Here is an 18500-nt window from a genome sequence, read left to right on the forward strand (position 1 = left end):
CAACTCCCACGATGCCTCAGTGTCGCAGCGCTGTGACGTCGGGGGTCACCCTGCAGCAGCCGGAAGTGACGGTTACGTGTTTCCGCCGAACCATTGTCTGGGTTCCGAGTGATCGGAGACCGGCGGAGATCCTACACCAACTAACCCGAGCCCGAGGGACAGCGACCACCAGCAGATCCCCCCCTCCCCGCGCCCAGGATGTCGGTGATTCCTCCCAACCGCTCCCAGACCGGCTGGCCACGAGGGGTCAACCAGTTCGGTAACAAGTACCTGCCGCAGACCAAGCCGCTGACCCTGGAGAGGACCATTAACCTGTGAGTCGGGGCTAATGCTTCCCTAATGCCTGTATATGTCCCCATGTTACCCCTCCATCCACCATACTACTGGTGACAGTGTATGCTAGTCTATCCCTTATGTCTGTCTTACCCACTGTAGTACAGAGCTAGATGCATCACCATGTTACCCCTCCATGCACTTTACTACTGGTGACAGTGTATGCTAGTCTATCCCTTATGTCTGTCTTACCCACTGTAGTACAGAGCTAGATGCATCACCATGTTACCCCTCCATCCACCATACTACTGGTGACAGTGTATGCTAGTCTATCCCTTATGTCTGTCTTACCCACTGTAGTACAGGGCTAGATGCATCACCATGTTACCCCTCCATCCACCATACTACTGGTGACAGTGTATGCTAGTCTATCCCTTATGTCTGTCTTACCCACTGTAGTACAGGGCTAACTGCAGGCACCATGTCCTCCTTCCGTGCACCATACTGCTTATGTCTGTCTTACCCACTGTAGTGCAAGGCTAGCTGCAGACCCCCATGTTCCCCCTCCATGCTCCAGTGTCAGAACTGTATTAAGAAAGTGCATAATTATTTCTAATGGGATGCTGTCCTTTCAATGTTTGTTTATTTAAACCTTTTATTGCTAGTGTTTGAGGGCCTGATTGAAGAACACTGATCACATGTGTTTGTTAACCATACATATTCATTGTAGGTTGGCTGCATAGCTAGTGTGTATAGTTGTAAGTGTACAGTTACAGGTGTAAAAAATCTAAATGGCATAATTCGGAGTTATACTGGACTTAAACAGGAGGAACACATTCTGCCTATTATCACAGCTACAGAAGGACAACAGTCAGTAGTCACCCAAAACTTCATATTCTACTCCTGATGTTTCCATCTCTCCCTGGCTACAAGCGTCACACCAGAAGAAGACTGTTTTGGACTCTGCTCTTAATTTCTGCTCCGCTCATGAAAGTTTGTTTTATCTGTCAGTTTATTTTCAAAATCCCCTGTTTAATTAGCTGTATGTTTAATTGCTGTATTACTTTCTCAGCCACTCCCTACCCATGCTACAGCGATTTCAGTCCTCTATGTCATCGTTGTACTTTCAATTCTACTCAAGGCTTTGTCTGCCATCACAAGTAGGAAGAAATAAAGCTGAGTTTGAACCACTTTCCTCTCTCGTGACTCCCAAATAACTCAGCTACTCCATCACCTGTTGTTTATTACTCTCAATTCAAACCTTCCATCCACTCCCCCACATGGCTCCCCACATCAATACTCCATGCTATCCAGACATTCAAGATTAAACTACTTCTCTGATTGCACAGGATATTGCAACTATGTAATTATTTTAATTCACTAATTTTTTTGCTGGTTTACTCATCAATCCAAATGTTTGCCAAATTATTTTTCTTTCTCCCGTTTCATGTCATTATCTTTAGGACTATATCATCCCTCACCCATCCTGCAACACACTGTCCACATTGCCCCTTCATTACTTCACTCACCTCTACCTAATACTCATGAACTCTTTCCCTATTTAAATGTAATAACTTTAACAGCCTCACTCTGTTACCAGAAACTAAAAGGACACACCTCTTACAATCATCTTTCCTACCTTTTCTTCCTCCCTGCTTCTATTAGCTGGTGATATATCATCTAATACAGGCCCCCCTCACTTCTCCCACACACATATATCTGAACGCTACAGAAATCCAGCAAACCTCAAACGCATCACCTGCCTCCCCTCTTTTCCAAAGTCCTTTAAATATGCCCTTTGGAATGCACGCTCTGTTTGTAACAAGCTTACCTCCATTCATGATCTCTTCCTCTCAAACATCCTAAACCTTCTAGCAATAACAGAAACATGACTCACGCATTCAGACACTGCCTCACCTGCAGTCATTTCACATGGTGGTCTCCATTTCACCCACACCCCCAGACCAGGAGGCAGACAAGGAGGGGGGGTTGGTCTACTTGTCTCCCCACAGTGCACATTCACAGTTCTCCCAATTGTCCCATCACTCACGTTCACATCTTTTGAAGTACCTACTTTTAGGATTTTTAATCCATTTTCTTTGCGTGTTGCTGTCATCTATCACCCCCCTGGACCACATCAACAATTTCTTGAACACTTCTCTGCATGGCTCCCTCACTTCATATCCTCTGACATCCCCACCATCATCATGGGTAATTTCAACATCCCTATTGCTAATCCATGTTCCAATGCTGCTTCCAAACTACTCTCTCTAACCTCCTCACTTGACTTCTCCCAGTGGATTGAATCCACTACTCATCAGGATGGCCACTGTTTTGATTTTATTTTCTCTAGACTATGCTCAGTTTCTGATTTCCTTAACACTCCTTTCTCCCTCTTGGATCATCACCTTATTAGCTAATCGCTCATCCCAAGTTCCTTACCCTCCCCAATGTCAAACTCTTCCAAGCCTCCTCACAACCGCAGGAATATCAACTCTATTGATCTTCAACAGTGTTCCACCTCTCCAACACCTTATCTCCCCAATTTCTATGTTCTCCTCCCCTGATAGGGCAGTACCCCATTTTCACCAAACCCTAGCAACTGCCCTTGATCATGTGGTTCCAGCGACTCTGCATACTCCGCGTAGACTTCGTTGCCAACAGTGGCACACTAAAGTAACACGGACTCTACAAAACTTTCTCGTAAAGCGGAACGACACTGGCGTAAATCTTTTACCTCTAATGATTTCATCACACATACTGGTATCTACCACTCCTATAGAAATAATCTGGACACTGCACAACAAAAATACTTATCTATGCTCAGGCTTCTTACCCCAAACGCATTTAAATTTCTTCTCAATCCTTCCACCCCAAACCCTCTGACTACCATCAGTGCCCAGGATCTTGCTTCCTATTTCAAGGACAAAATAGATAAGATCAGACTTGAAATGGTGGCATCTCCCTCGACAAGCAATCGGCTCAATTTCTTTATAGCACCCTCTGACAGTCTCTCATTTGATCCCACAAATGAAGAGTAAGTTTCTACTCTCTTCTCATCTTCCTACTCTACCTCGTGTCCTCTTGATCCCAATCCCTCACAAATTGGTAGGTCCCTGTCTTCTCTGCTCATTCCACCTCTAGCTAAAATTTGTAATCTCTATCTCTCTCTTTTGGGATTTTTCCATCACTATACAAGCATGCAGCGATTACTCATATTTTGAAAACACAGAATTCTGACCCAAACTCTCTCTCAAATTACCGCCCCATCTCTCAACTCCAAGCTTCTGAAGAGACTGTGCTGACCAAGGTTGTCAATGATTTGATCACAACAAAAACTGAAGGCCATTACTCTTAATTCTCCTGGATCGGTCTGCTGCATTTGACACTGCTGACCACTCTCTCCTCATACAAACACTACAATCCCTAGGTCTTGAAGGCACTGTCCTATCCTGGTTCTCATCCTACCGATCTAATCGCTCTTTCAGTGTTAATTTCTCTGGATCAACCTCCGCTTCCTTTATCAGTTGGAGTACCACAAGGCTCAGTCCTAGGTCCTCTGCTGTTCTCTATCTACACCACTTCTCTTGGAAAACTGATTAGCTCCTTTGGATTTCAGTATCATCACTATGCGGATGATACACAAATTTATCTATCCTTTCCTTATCTCTCACCATCTGTGTTGTCTCGGGTTACTGACTGTCTTTCTGCCATTTCGTCTTGGATGATTCTTTTTCTGTTGATAACATGACCATAAATCCCACCCCACAAGCTCGCTGCCTAGGTGTAATCCTTGACTCACAACTATCGTTTATTCTCCACATGAACTCTATATCTCAATATTAGCGCTTCTGCCTTACAGCACTGGGTTCATGAGTTCCAATTCCCGACCATGGCCTTATCTGTGTGGAGTTTGTATGTTCTCCCCGTGTTTCCTCTGTGTGCTCCGGTTTCCTCTTACACTCCAAAAACATACTGATAGGTTAATTGGCTGCTATCTGATTGACCCTAGTCTGTGTGTATGTTAGGGAATTTAGACTGTAAGCTCCAATGGGGGCAGGGACAGTGATGAATGACAAATGTTCTTTATACAGCGCTTAGGATTTGGTGGCGCTATATAAATAAATGGTGATGATGGTTCATTTGTTGTTTAACTTTAGTTCTTTTACTGCTGAATTAGCCATAAGGTGTGATACTAAGATAGAAACACATCTTACTTTGAATCACGGTATGATTAGCAATGACAATTTACTAATATGCCAACGTTTAGTCGAGATGCAGCTGCAATATCGTTGACTTGTTTAGAAGTGGACTAACCGGTGTTAATGATCAGTTGTTAAGAGCATGCGGAAAACTGCACTTATATCATGCTTTTCTATTATTCTTTAAACATTTTAATTTTCTCTTTCTCTTTTACTGGCATTGCAATTATTTAAAAAGAGAATATATCTGTCACTGTTAAGGGTGAGAGAGTTGAAAATTAAGGTGAAACTTTAAACATAAAACAACTTGTATTGATTTGGTTCCGTTCTCTCAGCATTCACCAACAGTGAGCTGGTGTTTTTACTGAATGACAACTACTCCTCTCTGTATGCAAGTGAATGCAATTGATGTGATATGACAGGAATGTTTGCTGTAATTGTCTATTTTCAAAAAGCATCCTTTGTGAACTGAGTTCCCATCCATTGTCTCTCACACTGGACTTTATTCATTGAACCTACCTGTGAATTGAGATGAGGGATGGATCTTCACAGAAATACGATGGCATTTAGTGAGCATGCTCAAAAGGAGTTGACAAAATAATGTAGAATTGATGAGTTAGGCTGGGTACACTCAGGGCCGGATTATCTCTAGGGCTAACTGGGCTACAGCCCAGGGGCCTCGGGCATCCAGGGGCCCTTGAAAGTGCTCAGCAGCAGTATTGATCGGTTGGGGGCGGGGGCGCCTCCGGCGTGATCAGTGCTGCTGAGCAGTTTCACTGCGGTCCTTCCCCAGCGCGCTGTAGTCTCCTTACTGAGGAGATCTCGTGAGTCTCACTCTCACGAGATCTCCTCAGTAAAGAGCGTACAGCGCGTCGGGGAAGGAGGAGAAGAAGGTAAGTGCCGGGGGGGGGGGGGGGGAAATGGAGGCCACCTTAGCCCAGGGGCCTCCATTCCCTTAATCCGGCCCTGGGTACACACTACAGGTTTTTCACCCGATTATCGGACCAATGACACGATAAATAACCACATATCGCGTTAATGTTATGGCTCTAATGATTATTGTTCTAAGCACATTGTATTGTTTGATTTTATAAACTGATTAAAAATCTCTATAAACGATGGAACAATGTTGTTCCATTTCTGCAGTGCGTACAGACTCGCAATCTGCAGTGCAGGCAGCTCTCCATAGTTTCCAGTCATGGGGCCTGATTCATTAAGGATCTTAACTTAAGAAACTTCTTATTTCAGTCTCCTGGACAAAACCATGTTACAATGCAAGGGCTACAAACTACTTTTCTGTTTTGCACATAAGTTAAATACTGCCTGTTTTTTCATGTAGCACACAAATACTTGATAGCTTATTTGTACACTGAAATTTAAAGTTGATATTTGTGTGCTACATGAAAAAACAGTCAGTATTTAACTTATGTGCAAAACAGAATACTAATTTGCACCCCTTGCATTGTAACATGGTTTTGTCCAGGAGACTGAAATAAGAAGTTTCTCAAGTTAAAAGATCCTTAATGAATCAGGTCCATGATCTTTTCAGCCGATGGTTTTGATGGATGAAGATCACAGATCTGAAGGTAAAACTTGTATAGTGTGTACACATGAATCGGCCTGCTGATCGGGACTGTCAGTCATTGGTATAATCGTTAACAAAAAATTTTGTAATGTGTACCCAGCCTAGGTCCTTCAAGTCTAGAAGGCAGCAAGACCTCAATAGAAAAAATCTCCCAAAGACACAGCCCTTTGTAGGCTACATAACACTAATGTTGTGAATTGAACTGGGGCTCTGAAACTGACGTAAAGCCAGTACAGTTAATCTGACACTACTATATATATATATATATATATATATATATATATATATATATATATATATATATATATATATATATATATTTTGTGTGTTTATTTGCAGTTTAGTGAAAAATTACTTTGTTTTTGCTTATTATTGTTGCACTGTAACACAGCTTGCTGTGCTTTTTGCCTTGGATACTATTCACAGCTTTGTTTCATATACCAGGACTATGAAATTAAACAAATCGACCTGCCCAGTGTGAATGCATGTGTGAAAAGTACAGAAGCGAGCTGCATAGAAAATCCATGTGTTTTAATGGCTATATATATTCAGGAGCATGTACTAGCTAATTAATGTGGAAGTGGAAAACCCCTTTCATTTACGCATTAATGAATAAAAAGTTATCTGTTTTACAGATACTGGAGTGTTGTTTGTTTTATTTGTCGTTGTTTTTTTTGTAGACTTGAACTTCTTGACATTTTACATGTGAATTGTCGGTACCCATGCAACTTCACTGTGTCAAATTTTGAATAATTGCTCATAAATAACCCACATTGGTTAAAGTCACAGTAATCTGTTAGAAGCTGAATAGCATGGGGGCAGCACGGTGGCTAAGTGGTTAGCACTTCTGCCTTACAGCACTGGGGTCATGAGTTCAATTCCCGACCATGGCCTTATCTGTGTGGAGTTTGTATGTTCTCCCTGTGTTTGCGTGGGTTTCCTCCAGGAGACCAGGTTTCCTCCCACACTCCAAAAGCATACTAGTAGGTTAATTGGCTGCTAATTGATCTTTCTCTCTCTCTCTCTCTCTCTCTCTCATCTCTCGAATGAGTTCTCTACAGCGCTGCGGAATCAGTGGTGCTATATAAATATATGGTGATGATGATAATGGTGATATAGGTCTAGTTTTGCAGCATCCACTTTTTGTGACTGATGTACGTTTTGCATCTATTCATAAATGTTACTTGTTGGAGAATTTCAATCATTATCAGCTATGCTAGGGTTACTTGGGGGATTTTAGTCTAAGCAATTAAATCTCATTAGATTAATCACTAAGAAAACACGGTGCATCTTTACGCGATAAATCATCCAAAGTGAAAAACTAACCCATGTTTTCGACTTCAATGGAAAATTGCTTCCGAGAATCACCTAAGATCTACTGGATAAGGGAATAATCTCTCAAACTCCTTTTCTATGTGATTATTACATACTTCCCTTTTACCAATATTATTGTAGTAGTAATTTTATTAGAGTAATGTTATAAACTGAGTAAACATATTAGAGTGCATTGGTGGGAATAGGCAGCAAGGTGGCTTAATAGTTAGCAATTCTGCCTTCGATTCCCTATGCTTGCGTGGGTTTCCTCCGGGTGCTCCGGTTTCCTCCCACACTCCAAAAAAACATACTAGTAGGTTAATTGGCTGCTAGCAAATTGACTCTAGTCTGTGTGGGTGTGCGTGTGTGATGGGATTTAAACTATAAGCTCCAATGGGGCAGGGACTGATGTGAGTGAGTTCTCTGTACAGCGCTACTGAATTAGTGGCGCTATATAAATAGATGATGATGGGAAATGACATTATTGGCTCTTATTTGATCTACTTTCTTGCACTTTTCATGTGTTTATTAACTTACGAAAAGTGCAATAAAAGTGGATAGGTCTGATCAAGCCCTTATGGTAAATATGTACCAGTGCAGGAAAGTCAGACAGAGGGAGAGAGAGAATGTAAAACAAAGGAGCTATTGGAATGGGTTTGTTGTGTCCTCCTGGGAGGTACTTTTATGCAGCATTTCTTGCAGCGAGATCTACACCATGTCTTACATTTAAGCAGTAACTACACTGTTTATTGCATTGTTAAGTGGAAACAGCAGTTTGTGAAACACCCTCCTTTAAACCTGACTGTCACCAGATGAATCCCTATACACTTTGCCACAATCTTATACTTTTTATCTTATAGTTTTTGTTAATATTATATCTGTATCTTTTCAAGGATGCACAATCTGCTTCTTTGAAACACACAGTAGTAATACTTTAATGTTCATCCACTATTTATTTTCTCATCATTTATACAGTGAATCAATTGTAATATACCAAATATCCCCCATGATATACTAACCATTCCCCTATTGGGTTATTATTGGGAGCACTGAGTAATTACACACTGCCTCTGTGTTTCCAGGTATCCGCTTACAAACTACACATTTGGTACCAAGGAGCCCCTGTATGAGAAGGACAGCTCCGTGGCAGCCCGGTTCCAGAGGATGCGGGAAGAGTTTGACAAGATTGGAATGAGGCGCACTGTGGAGGGGGTTCTGATCGTACATGAACACCGATTACCCCATGTGCTTTTGCTGCAACTGGGGACCACGTTTTTCAAGCTGTGAGTTGAACCATATTTATTTATCTTCTGGACGGCTTCTCGTATACAAATGGAGTCATTGGCTGATCCAGCTTTCTGTCTTGGCGGGTCAAATCCAATCGGATTGAAATTAGATTAGTTTAGTATGGATCCATACACCGTACAATATAATACCTGGTTTGTCAAAAATAGCCAGAGGGGCCACCCTGATCTGCGTGTGTGCAGCTAGGGTTAAAGTTTCCATACATTTGATAAAACTTAAAATGTTTGGCATTGCACTCAAATGCATAGCAAATGTACATACAAGGTATGTTCTCTGTTACCAGTCATCTCGGGCCCAAATCATGAATTATTTAATGTGTTTATTGTCAGGCCCGGCGGTGAACTCAATCCAGGAGAGGATGAGGTGGAAGGATTAAAACGTCTCATGACCGAAGTATGTAACCATTTTATATGTTCTTAATCCATGGTGGTGGGAGCAGTGTCATCTCATATCTCTGAGTCATGAAGGAGAACAAACCATGCTACAATGCAAGGGGTGCAAATTAGTTTACTATTTTGCATATAAGATAAATACTGGCTGTTTTTTCTTGAAGCACACAAATTCTTGATAGCTTTATTTTTACACTGAGATTTAAAGTTGATCTAGGATATGCCCTACCTCAACTATAAATTTGTCCCCACCTTTTAAAATTTACATCCCCTCCAATGCAGAATGGTTTTGCCAAGGTGCAAATTTACTACCTTTTTTTTGCCTTGCTCTCTTTAATGACTCAAGTGTTCTTCATGTATCGGTTGAAAGTGTCCGTCCACCTGTGAATCTACTGTAGTAAGCTGCCTTATAGTCACAGCAGAACTCAGTTTGACATCACAAAGTACAGTAAATGCCAGGACATTGGGCAGTGGCAGTATCAGTAAATTATATTCCATTTAAGGAGTAATAATTTCTTGTAATATGTCATTAATTACAGATTAAAGATGGCTCAGGGCAAGTAGGTTGACTTATCAGTTCTCAAGATATTTGGTTGTGGCCTGGAAAAGCAGAGTAATGCATGGGCAGCACGGTGGCTAAGTGGTTAGCACTTCTGCCTTACAGTGTTGGGGTCATGAGTTCAATTCACAACCATGGCCTTATCTGTGTGGAGTTTGTATGTTCTCCCCGTGTTTGCGTGGGTTTCCTCCGGGTGCTCCGGTTTCCTCCCACATTCAAAAAATATATTAGTAGGTTAATTGGCTGCTATCAAAATTGACCCTAGTCTCTCTCTCTCTCTCTCTGTGTGTATATATTAGGGAATTTAGACTTTAAGCTTCAATGGGGCAGGGACTGATGTGAGTGAATTCTCTGTACAGCGCTGCGGAATCAGTGGCGCTATATAAATAAATGATGATGATGGCTGAAAATGTATACAGTACGTGGTTATTTGTTTACTAGATCCTCGGCCGTCAGGACGGTGTGCAGCAGGACTGGGTAATCGATGACTGCATCGGCAACTGGTGGAGGCCAAACTTTGAACCTCCACAGGTTAGTGCCTAAAACTTCAATGCTTAATAGAGGTGAAGTATAAACGTAGTCTGATGTGTGCTGATCATATCATTTGTGTGTTTTCAGTACCCCTACATTCCTGCTCACATTACAAAACCCAAAGAACACAAGAAGTTGTTTCTGGTGCAGCTTCAGGAGAAAGGTAACTAGCTGATTGGTTATCTGGTAGGAGTGTTGGTATGACCATGGCAGCAGATAAAGCTGAGGTTCTTTTGTTCATTGACCAGGGCCAGTTTTGGATACCAATTAATTTAAAGGTTATAACCCCCTTCTAATGTTGTATCCAAAATTTCTCATCTTAACATTTTAAAGGGTTCTGACTGTCTCTATTAATATTACAATTACTCAATTTTTATTTTATTGTTACAATTGAAATAAAATGTGTTCTATGTACAGTGGGTTAGTGGTTATCACTTCTGTCTCCTGGTCTTATATGTGTGGAGTTTGTATGTTCTCCCTGTGTTTGTGTGGGTTTCCTCCCACACTCCAAAAACATACTGGTAGGTTAATTGGCTGCTATTAAATTGACCCGTGTGTATGTTAGGGAATTTAGACTGTAAGCTCCAATGGGGCAGGGACTGATGTGAGTGAATTCTCTGTACAACGCTGCGGAATTAGTGGCGCTATATAGCTATCTGGTGATGATGTGTAACTTGCCAATTGCGATAGTGCTATTTTTTTTTACTGCCCAGTAGATGGTGCTGTCTGTTTCACTTTGTGGCTGTGAAGTATCTGGACATCTGACTGTTCACTTAGTGCAGGCTGTTGTGTGGGCTCTGGAGTTTGGACAAGCCACTCTGAACTCGAGCGCTTGGCTATTGTTTTTTTATTCTGATGAATAGTTTGATGCATAGAACGCATGAGACTATTTTGAAGAGTGCCTGGTCGTTGTGAGACGTTGTAGATACATGGACAGGCGTCAATGTGATTACTGACCCCCAAGTACCTCTTCCATCCTATACAACACTTTTTAAGGTTGACTGTCAAATAGAGTGCAACACAGCCTGGACCCTGGGTAGATGTGACGGCCAGTCTGAGCTATGCAAATAAGCTGAGGTTAAATTCAGCTAAGCTTCTAGTCATTTAACTAGAAAGATGGCTTCCTGCTACTGTAGCTTCAAGGAGTGGACTCTGAAGTCATTATAAAAACCTCCTCTAAACGGTGATCACCTTGAAACATTTTTATAGTATGCTTTAAAGGCACCAGTTTGCTTTTGTGTGGGGATCTAAGTTCCACTTTTCATACTATGGTGTAGATTTGACCCTAGTTTTGCATTGACTTTGTCATAATGTACATCAATATAAACAGTAGCTATGGATTTTCTAAGCACCTACTTTTATTGTTTTAGCACTGTTTGCTGTTCCGAAAAACTACAAACTTGTTGCAGCCCCTTTGTTTGAATTGTACGACAATGCTCCAGGCTACGGACCCATCATTTCCAGCCTTCCGCAACTTCTCAGCAGGTATGTAATATTGATGATGAACCAGCAGAGCCCACTGCTTTAATTCTCCAACTCCTACTTCAAGTATAATATTATGCATTACAGGAGGAGAGCGTTTATATTGCTGCAAATTGGTAATATGATCTAATTGTATTGTGACAAGCTTGGATAGGGAAAGCCCTCTTCTGGGGTAGGCGGAGGGATGCCTCAACAGGCAGCGAGTAACGGAGAGACAGTCCAGCAGGTAGGGTGTAAACAGTCCACATATAGTTTTATTTTGCAGCTAGCAGTTAACGAAAAAATAAAATTATGACATAAAATTAAATCCTCTTAATTTGCTCTCAGTCTTCACAAAACAATTATAACAAACCATTTTTTATAATTAGTAGATCTGCAGCCTCTAATTCAGGTTTATCATCCATGATTTCTCCAAAGAAAGAGAGTGAGAGCTAGAAAGCTTTGACACTCTTTTATGTGGAGTCTGTTACTTGGGACTGGCCGAACAGGGAATGTAGGCCCACCCGCTCTCCTCCATTCACTCCCAAGTGTCCTGTAAACCAGCTTTTATGCAACATATACAACAATTGTTTTTACCTTTGAAAGGGAGAATTTTCTTAATCCCACAATATGCAATTCAGTCAATGTTTTTATTGATATACTGTATGTACTGGGTTTTCAGAAAAGGCACGCTATCTAACTGGAATTGTCCTGATTAGATCAGTAATCACTTGTGAGCGGTATGTCTTAACAGAGTAATGTACAATCTTTACATTTTTTCCATAGGTTCAACTTTATTTACAACTGATCTTTTCTGAAGTCTCAAAACGACAACGTGTGGGTGAAGCGGTCTCTGTGAGCACAGCTTTATAATGTGGGAAACTTGGCAAAATATTTTTTTTCTCTCTGTTTTGAAGTCCACATACCTTGTTGCTGTCAATAGAAAGACTGTGCCGACGTACACAGCAGCGAGATATGTTAGTGTTTTTATTTTTATTTTTTTATTGTTTCATTGTCACTCAATTTTCTTACACAATTAAATGGATTAAAAATGCCTGTGGTTTTTTATTCTAATACCGAGATGTGCCATTTTCAACTGTGATCAGAAGTTGATTTTAGAATGGAAGTATTCTCATACCTAGTATATATATTTAAAGAAGACTTGTGGCAAGTTGTTAACTGGGTTTTTAATAAGTAGAGAGTCTGGCACTTAACATACTCCATATGCTTATGAATTAGCTGGGCGGCTCTTGGGCTCTCAACCACCATCCCCTGTGCTATACACCATTACACCTTTATGCTCTCCAGCACTGATGCAGACCAGGGTGCTTGCAAAGGAGAGACAGCACTGCACTGCTGAGTGATTAGCATAATAGTCAGTTTAATTTGCATACTAGCTGTCAGGCTCTCTCCAGGGCCACTTTCTCATGGTTGCTTTCCTGGCTCGTTAAGATTATAATTAAAATGCAAATTATTTACAAAAGCAATGACATTGTAACAACAGGTTAACATACACCGATCAGCCACAATATTAAAACCACTGACAAGTGAAGTGAATAACAATGATTATCTCATTACAATGGCAAGGTGATGTGTTGGAAGCAGGAAAAATGGGCAAGCGTAAGGACATGAGTGACTTTGACAAGGGCCAAATTGTGACAAATGGGTCAGAGCATCTCCAAAACGACAGGTCTTGCGTGGTGGTCCTGGTATGCAGTGGTTAGTACCTACCAAAAGTGGTCCAAGGAAGGACAACCGGTAAACCGGCAACAGGGTCATGGACACACGATAGGCTCATTGATACGCGTGGAGAAGGAAGGCTAATCTGTCTGTTCCAATCTCACAGAAGAGCTACTGTAGCACAAATTAATTAAAATGAATGCTGTCTATAATAAAAAAAAAAAGTGTTTAAACACACAGTGCACTGCAGCTTGCTGAATATGGTCGCATGAGTGCCATAACTGGACCATAGAACAATGTAAGAAGATGGCCAGGTGCATCTTTGTAATTTACCTGGGGAAGAGATGGCACCAGGATGTACTATGGGAAGAAGGCAGTGTGATGCTCTGGGCAATGTTTTGATGGGAAACCTTGGGTCCTGTCCTTCATGTGGATGTTACTTTGACACCTCCTACCTAAACACTGTTGCAGTCCAAGTACACCCCTTCATGGCAGAAGTATTCCCTGATACCAGTGGCTTTTTTCCAGTGGTATAATACACCCTGCCACACTGCAAACATTGTTCAGGAATGGTTTGAGGAACATGACGAAGAGTTCAAGGTATTGACTGGGCCTTCAAATTCCCCAGATCTTAATTCGATCGAGCAACTGTGGGATCTGCTGGAAAAAAAAGTCTGAGCCATGGAGGCCCCACCTCACAACTTACAGGACTTAAAGGATCTGCTGCTAATGTCTTGATGCCAGATACCGCAGGACACCTTCAGGTCACTGCTGTTTTGGCAGCACGAGGGGAACCAACACAATATTAGGCAGGTGGTTTTAATGTTGTGGCTGATCCGTGTATGATTTATTGTAATCGTTACATTATTAGATTGGTGATGTCATCATTAGTAATTGGGCAGTTATAAATGTGATATGGGTAATAGAAATCACAGAGGAGTTCCTTTACCATGGAAGATGGGGTGGGAAGGAACTGCGTGTTAAATCATATTACAAACTCCATTGTCTCCTTATCAGACAATGTTCCACATTACTATATATTGCCACTACCACCTTTAAAGTGTTGTTGTGTTCTGTTTTTACTTTTCAAGGGTCATACATATACAGGTCATGGAATTCTGGGCGAGTTATATAGTCCTTAATATTTATATAATATTTGATATGTTATCCTTATGACACGCACTGTTATAGGTGTGCTGCCATTGACGAGAAGTAAATTTTGTGCTTGACAGATTCCTATGGCTTGTAGCTCTATCCTAGTGTCTGTTGTAATAGTCTATTACTCTTAAGAACTGATTGCACTGTGGGAAAGAGAGGAACAGTGTCAATAACAATATTTATTATGTGACCTAAATAACAAACAAACAATTAAAACACCAGTGAGAGCGTATATTAAATACACATGTGCACAAAGGATGAAAGAATCCTTCATCACATCAATAGCATTTAAAGTAGTCCTATTAAATGTATAATAACCAACTAAAACCATAGACCTATATGGATGCAAATCTGTCCAATAAATAGTGTCCCAATCCAACCTGATTGTGATTCAAATAATGCTCCATTGCAATATAATAAATCATGTATTTGATGTGTATAAAACAAATCTAACCTGTCCATATTGTGATCCATTTGTACTCGTGTAACCAAGTAAGACAGCTATCGGCTTGTGAACCTCTCAATGAGGACAGCAGTCTAAGTGTTGATTATTTATGTTACATATTAAATATTGTTCCGTTTTTGCTAAGCCAGTAGTTTTGATTTTAATTTCTTTTTACTTTTTTTTGTTTTGTATATGGCAGGTGCAAATATTTTGCATATCCTCTGTCTGCTAACCAGTTCCTGAGCTCAACCTATCCTTTCACCTCTCTTGTGGGTTTATTGGGAGTTGGCAGTTTTCTCCCTGGCGAGCCGCAGCGCGGGTATAGATCAGTAGAGTTGTATTTATATTTTGGGGAATTAATACAGTGCCTGTGGGTTGTTGCAGGCAATATACTCCTGCATATTGGTGGTTGTGCAGTGGAAGGGTTAATTTGCAAATTCAAGGTATAATTCATGAGTTTGGGTGTCATCCCTTTAAACCCCCCCCCCCCCCAAATGTGCAAATGATATAGGTTTTGTTGCTTTCGGCTACGGCTGCATTTTCAGGAATATTTGCTAGCAAAGTACTAATGTGCAGTATCACATAGTAACCAATCCGCAATTGGTATTGAGCTAGTAAGTTAGACAATGAACAGAAGTGTCTTATAACCCCCTCTATGAGGAATAGACGTATAATTATCCCTTTTATCAAACGCCTGATCGTCGGTAATGTCTTATGAAGTCCTAAAAGGAAAGGAAATCTGAGACCAGGGCCTGGGCACTTAAAGGCAGAATCCAGATAAAGATAATTGTTTAACAATTTTCAATTTTTAACATGTCCTTCATAATGGTAAAATACTTTTATTGATACTGTCCTAGTTCCATGGCTGACCGAACAAAAACTGTCCACCTCTCAGCAACCTGCTCCCGGGCTGCAGACCCTCCTACACCATATGTACCCCATAATATGTAGGGGTACATTATATTAGTACCTTGTACTACAATGTGTATGGAAACATGGATCTGCAGGACAGACAAACATACCATATAGGCTGAGCTGTCTGTACACCATGTAAGCCGTGCTGGAATTGGGGCTCGTTAAGTATGAATAAAAAATATTTTAGCAATAAGATGTTATCAGAAAAGCGTTGGGCAATTATTATCTCCAGTTATTATATAAATGAAGAGCCCCTTTATGGAATAGTTTCTTGTTTTTTTTTTTGGGTTTTTCTATATTGTTAAGACGTTTAATATTGTTATTTATAGCTGAACTTTACAGATGACTTTGTTAGAGCAGAAAAGCAAGATTCCCCAGAGAATCGCCCACGGCGCTGACAGTCCAATACTATAATCTATATATACCTGAGTATCCGTCAGATGGTGATTTATGCTCTGTCTGTTACTGTGAATATTTTATTTTTATTTGCTAGAATTTACACTGTTTTATTATATTAAATATTGACATACATTCCTTTGGTCTGGACTTATCAGCTCATTCCAGTTGGATGGTGTGAGTATCACAGGTTTTTCCCTGCGCTCGACACACTTCTTTGTTAGAGAAGAAATCTTAAGTTATTTTGATTGTGATGTGTTGATAGCTCAGCTTCAGTATGTGCTTACTGCTATCAGTAGAGGGACGATAAAGCTAGGTACACACTACAGAATTTTCCACCAACTTTTTATGGCGATCGATTTTACTTGCGATCGATGGTCCGATCGCTCGGTCCATGGACTGCATACACACTAGCCTTGTTTAGGACGATAAAGGGAAGAGCGGACGTCCCTTTATCGACTTTTTACAGTCGTGAGCATTGACTGTAATTTCGTACTCACTGTTGTGGATCGGTCAGAAGTTTATACACACTACACAGCGGTAACAAGATTGGAACGAAAATATTAAACGGTACGACCAACCAAATGAGGCGACAATCGTCCATTTGGGCAGACTTTCGACCATCGTGTCACTGCACACACTGACCCGACTTTTGAACGAGCGGTCGTATGTTGGCTGCTTGAGCAGATTATTGTACGAAAACCGTGTAGTGTGTACCCAGCTTTAGTCCGGTCAAGAAAGGTTTCCCTGGCTGTTTAAAGAAAATAAATTTTGAACTGATCGTTCTTTCAGTATAATTTAAATTGCTGATGAATAAATACTATAATAGTATGTAGGAGATAAATGATGATCATTTGAAAGCGTAAAAGGTTATTTATATTTTTTCAAATATAAATACATTTTTGGCAGGTCCTATCGCCAATCCTTTCTTTAACTGATGACCGTCCACAAGGTTCCAATAAACCTACATAAACCTGTTTAATCACTGACTGATATCTGTTTGTGTTATTTTACACTGAATTCTAATTGAGTCTTGGAGGTAAATTTATCAAGCTGCGGGTTTGTAAAAGTGGAGATGTTGCCTATAGCAACCAATCAGATTCTAGTTGTCATTTATTTAGTGCATTCTACAAAATCCATGAGGCACTGAGGGAAACCTGAAGGTAGAAACTGCAACGGCTGATGCAGCAGCACTGCCACTCCTCTCCAACGAGGAGATTGTCTTCATTTTTTAGCTAAAACCAGCCCAGATTTTGGTGTGTTGTAGAACAGGTTCTATAACATCAACTATCAGAAACGTAGCGGACTTTAGCTGCATTTTATTTGCTGTCACCATAAACTGCAATATAGAGCAGGCCAGCAAAGGACAGATGCAGCCTACCCCAAGGGGTATATTTACTAAACTGCGGGTTTGAAAAGTGGAGATATTGCCTATAGCAACCACTCAGATTCTTGTTATCGTTTATTTAGTACATGCTACAAAATGACATCTCCACTTTTTCAACCCCGCACTTAAGTAGATATAACCCCAACTGTCTGGGTTTGGTGTATGTAGTACCTACAACATATCAATGTTTTATTAAGGTGTGAATTTTCCAGAAAAACATTTGGCACGGTAAAAATTAGGTGAAATGCTAAATGCATCTGACTTTAACCACAACATTGGAAGGCAGGGAATAACCTTTCCCCATCACTAACATTCCTGGAATTCTGTGCCTACTAACATGCGTTTCAGTACTTTCATTATGGCTTCTTGCTAGCTCAAAAGGAGGTTTTGTTTCTTACTGAAATCTCGGGATTGTGCTCTCAGTCACTGTAGTGTCAAAAAGTGTACTGGGGTGCAGCAACTTCAGCCTCTCCTCAAAAGAGCAAGAGCCCCTCTCTTCCTAACTCCTAGAAACATGAGGTCCCTTAGGGGACTAGGGTATACAGACCCCCACCCTCCTTTGCCACAAGCCTAGGGAGGTACTTTCACACCTGTGTTCCACTGAAGCTTTATTGGGCATTGGAACTTTCTGCCCCTTTGAACATCAAGAGGTTCAAGTTAGTGGGACCCTCAGGGCCATATTTCACCCCATCTTGGGGATCCGAGCCCATAAGGGTGATTGCACAGCCCCAGCAATCCATCTAGGCCAGGGGTCAGGGAACTTTTTTACCTTTTACCCCCAAATATATTTAGATACGATGACGTTACCCCCTTAATTTGAAAGGAAGGAAATCATATATTATTAATTATTGGAATTCTAAATTTTATTGAATCTATTCAAAATTTCTTTGAAAGCTTCAA

General features: G+C 40.9%; 1 protein-coding gene across 1 annotated transcript; it reads left to right on the top strand.

The window, feature by feature from the left end:
• The first annotated feature begins 47 nt into the window (after window positions 1–47).
• NUDT21 (nudix hydrolase 21) lies at window positions 48–12673 on the top strand. Its single transcript, XM_075188936.1, has 7 exons — window positions 48–314; window positions 8457–8657; window positions 9009–9072; window positions 10069–10158; window positions 10246–10321; window positions 11529–11643; window positions 12406–12673. Exons 1-7 carry the CDS (start codon window positions 199–201, stop codon window positions 12425–12427), a joined length of 684 nt encoding a protein of 227 aa, XP_075045037.1. The 5' UTR covers window positions 48–198; the 3' UTR covers window positions 12428–12673.
• Window positions 12674–18500: the final 5827 nt, after the last annotated feature.

Source organism: Mixophyes fleayi, chromosome 10, assembly GCF_038048845.1.
Source record: "Mixophyes fleayi isolate aMixFle1 chromosome 10, aMixFle1.hap1, whole genome shotgun sequence".
Classification (NCBI taxonomy): Eukaryota; Metazoa; Chordata; class Amphibia; order Anura; family Limnodynastidae; genus Mixophyes; species Mixophyes fleayi.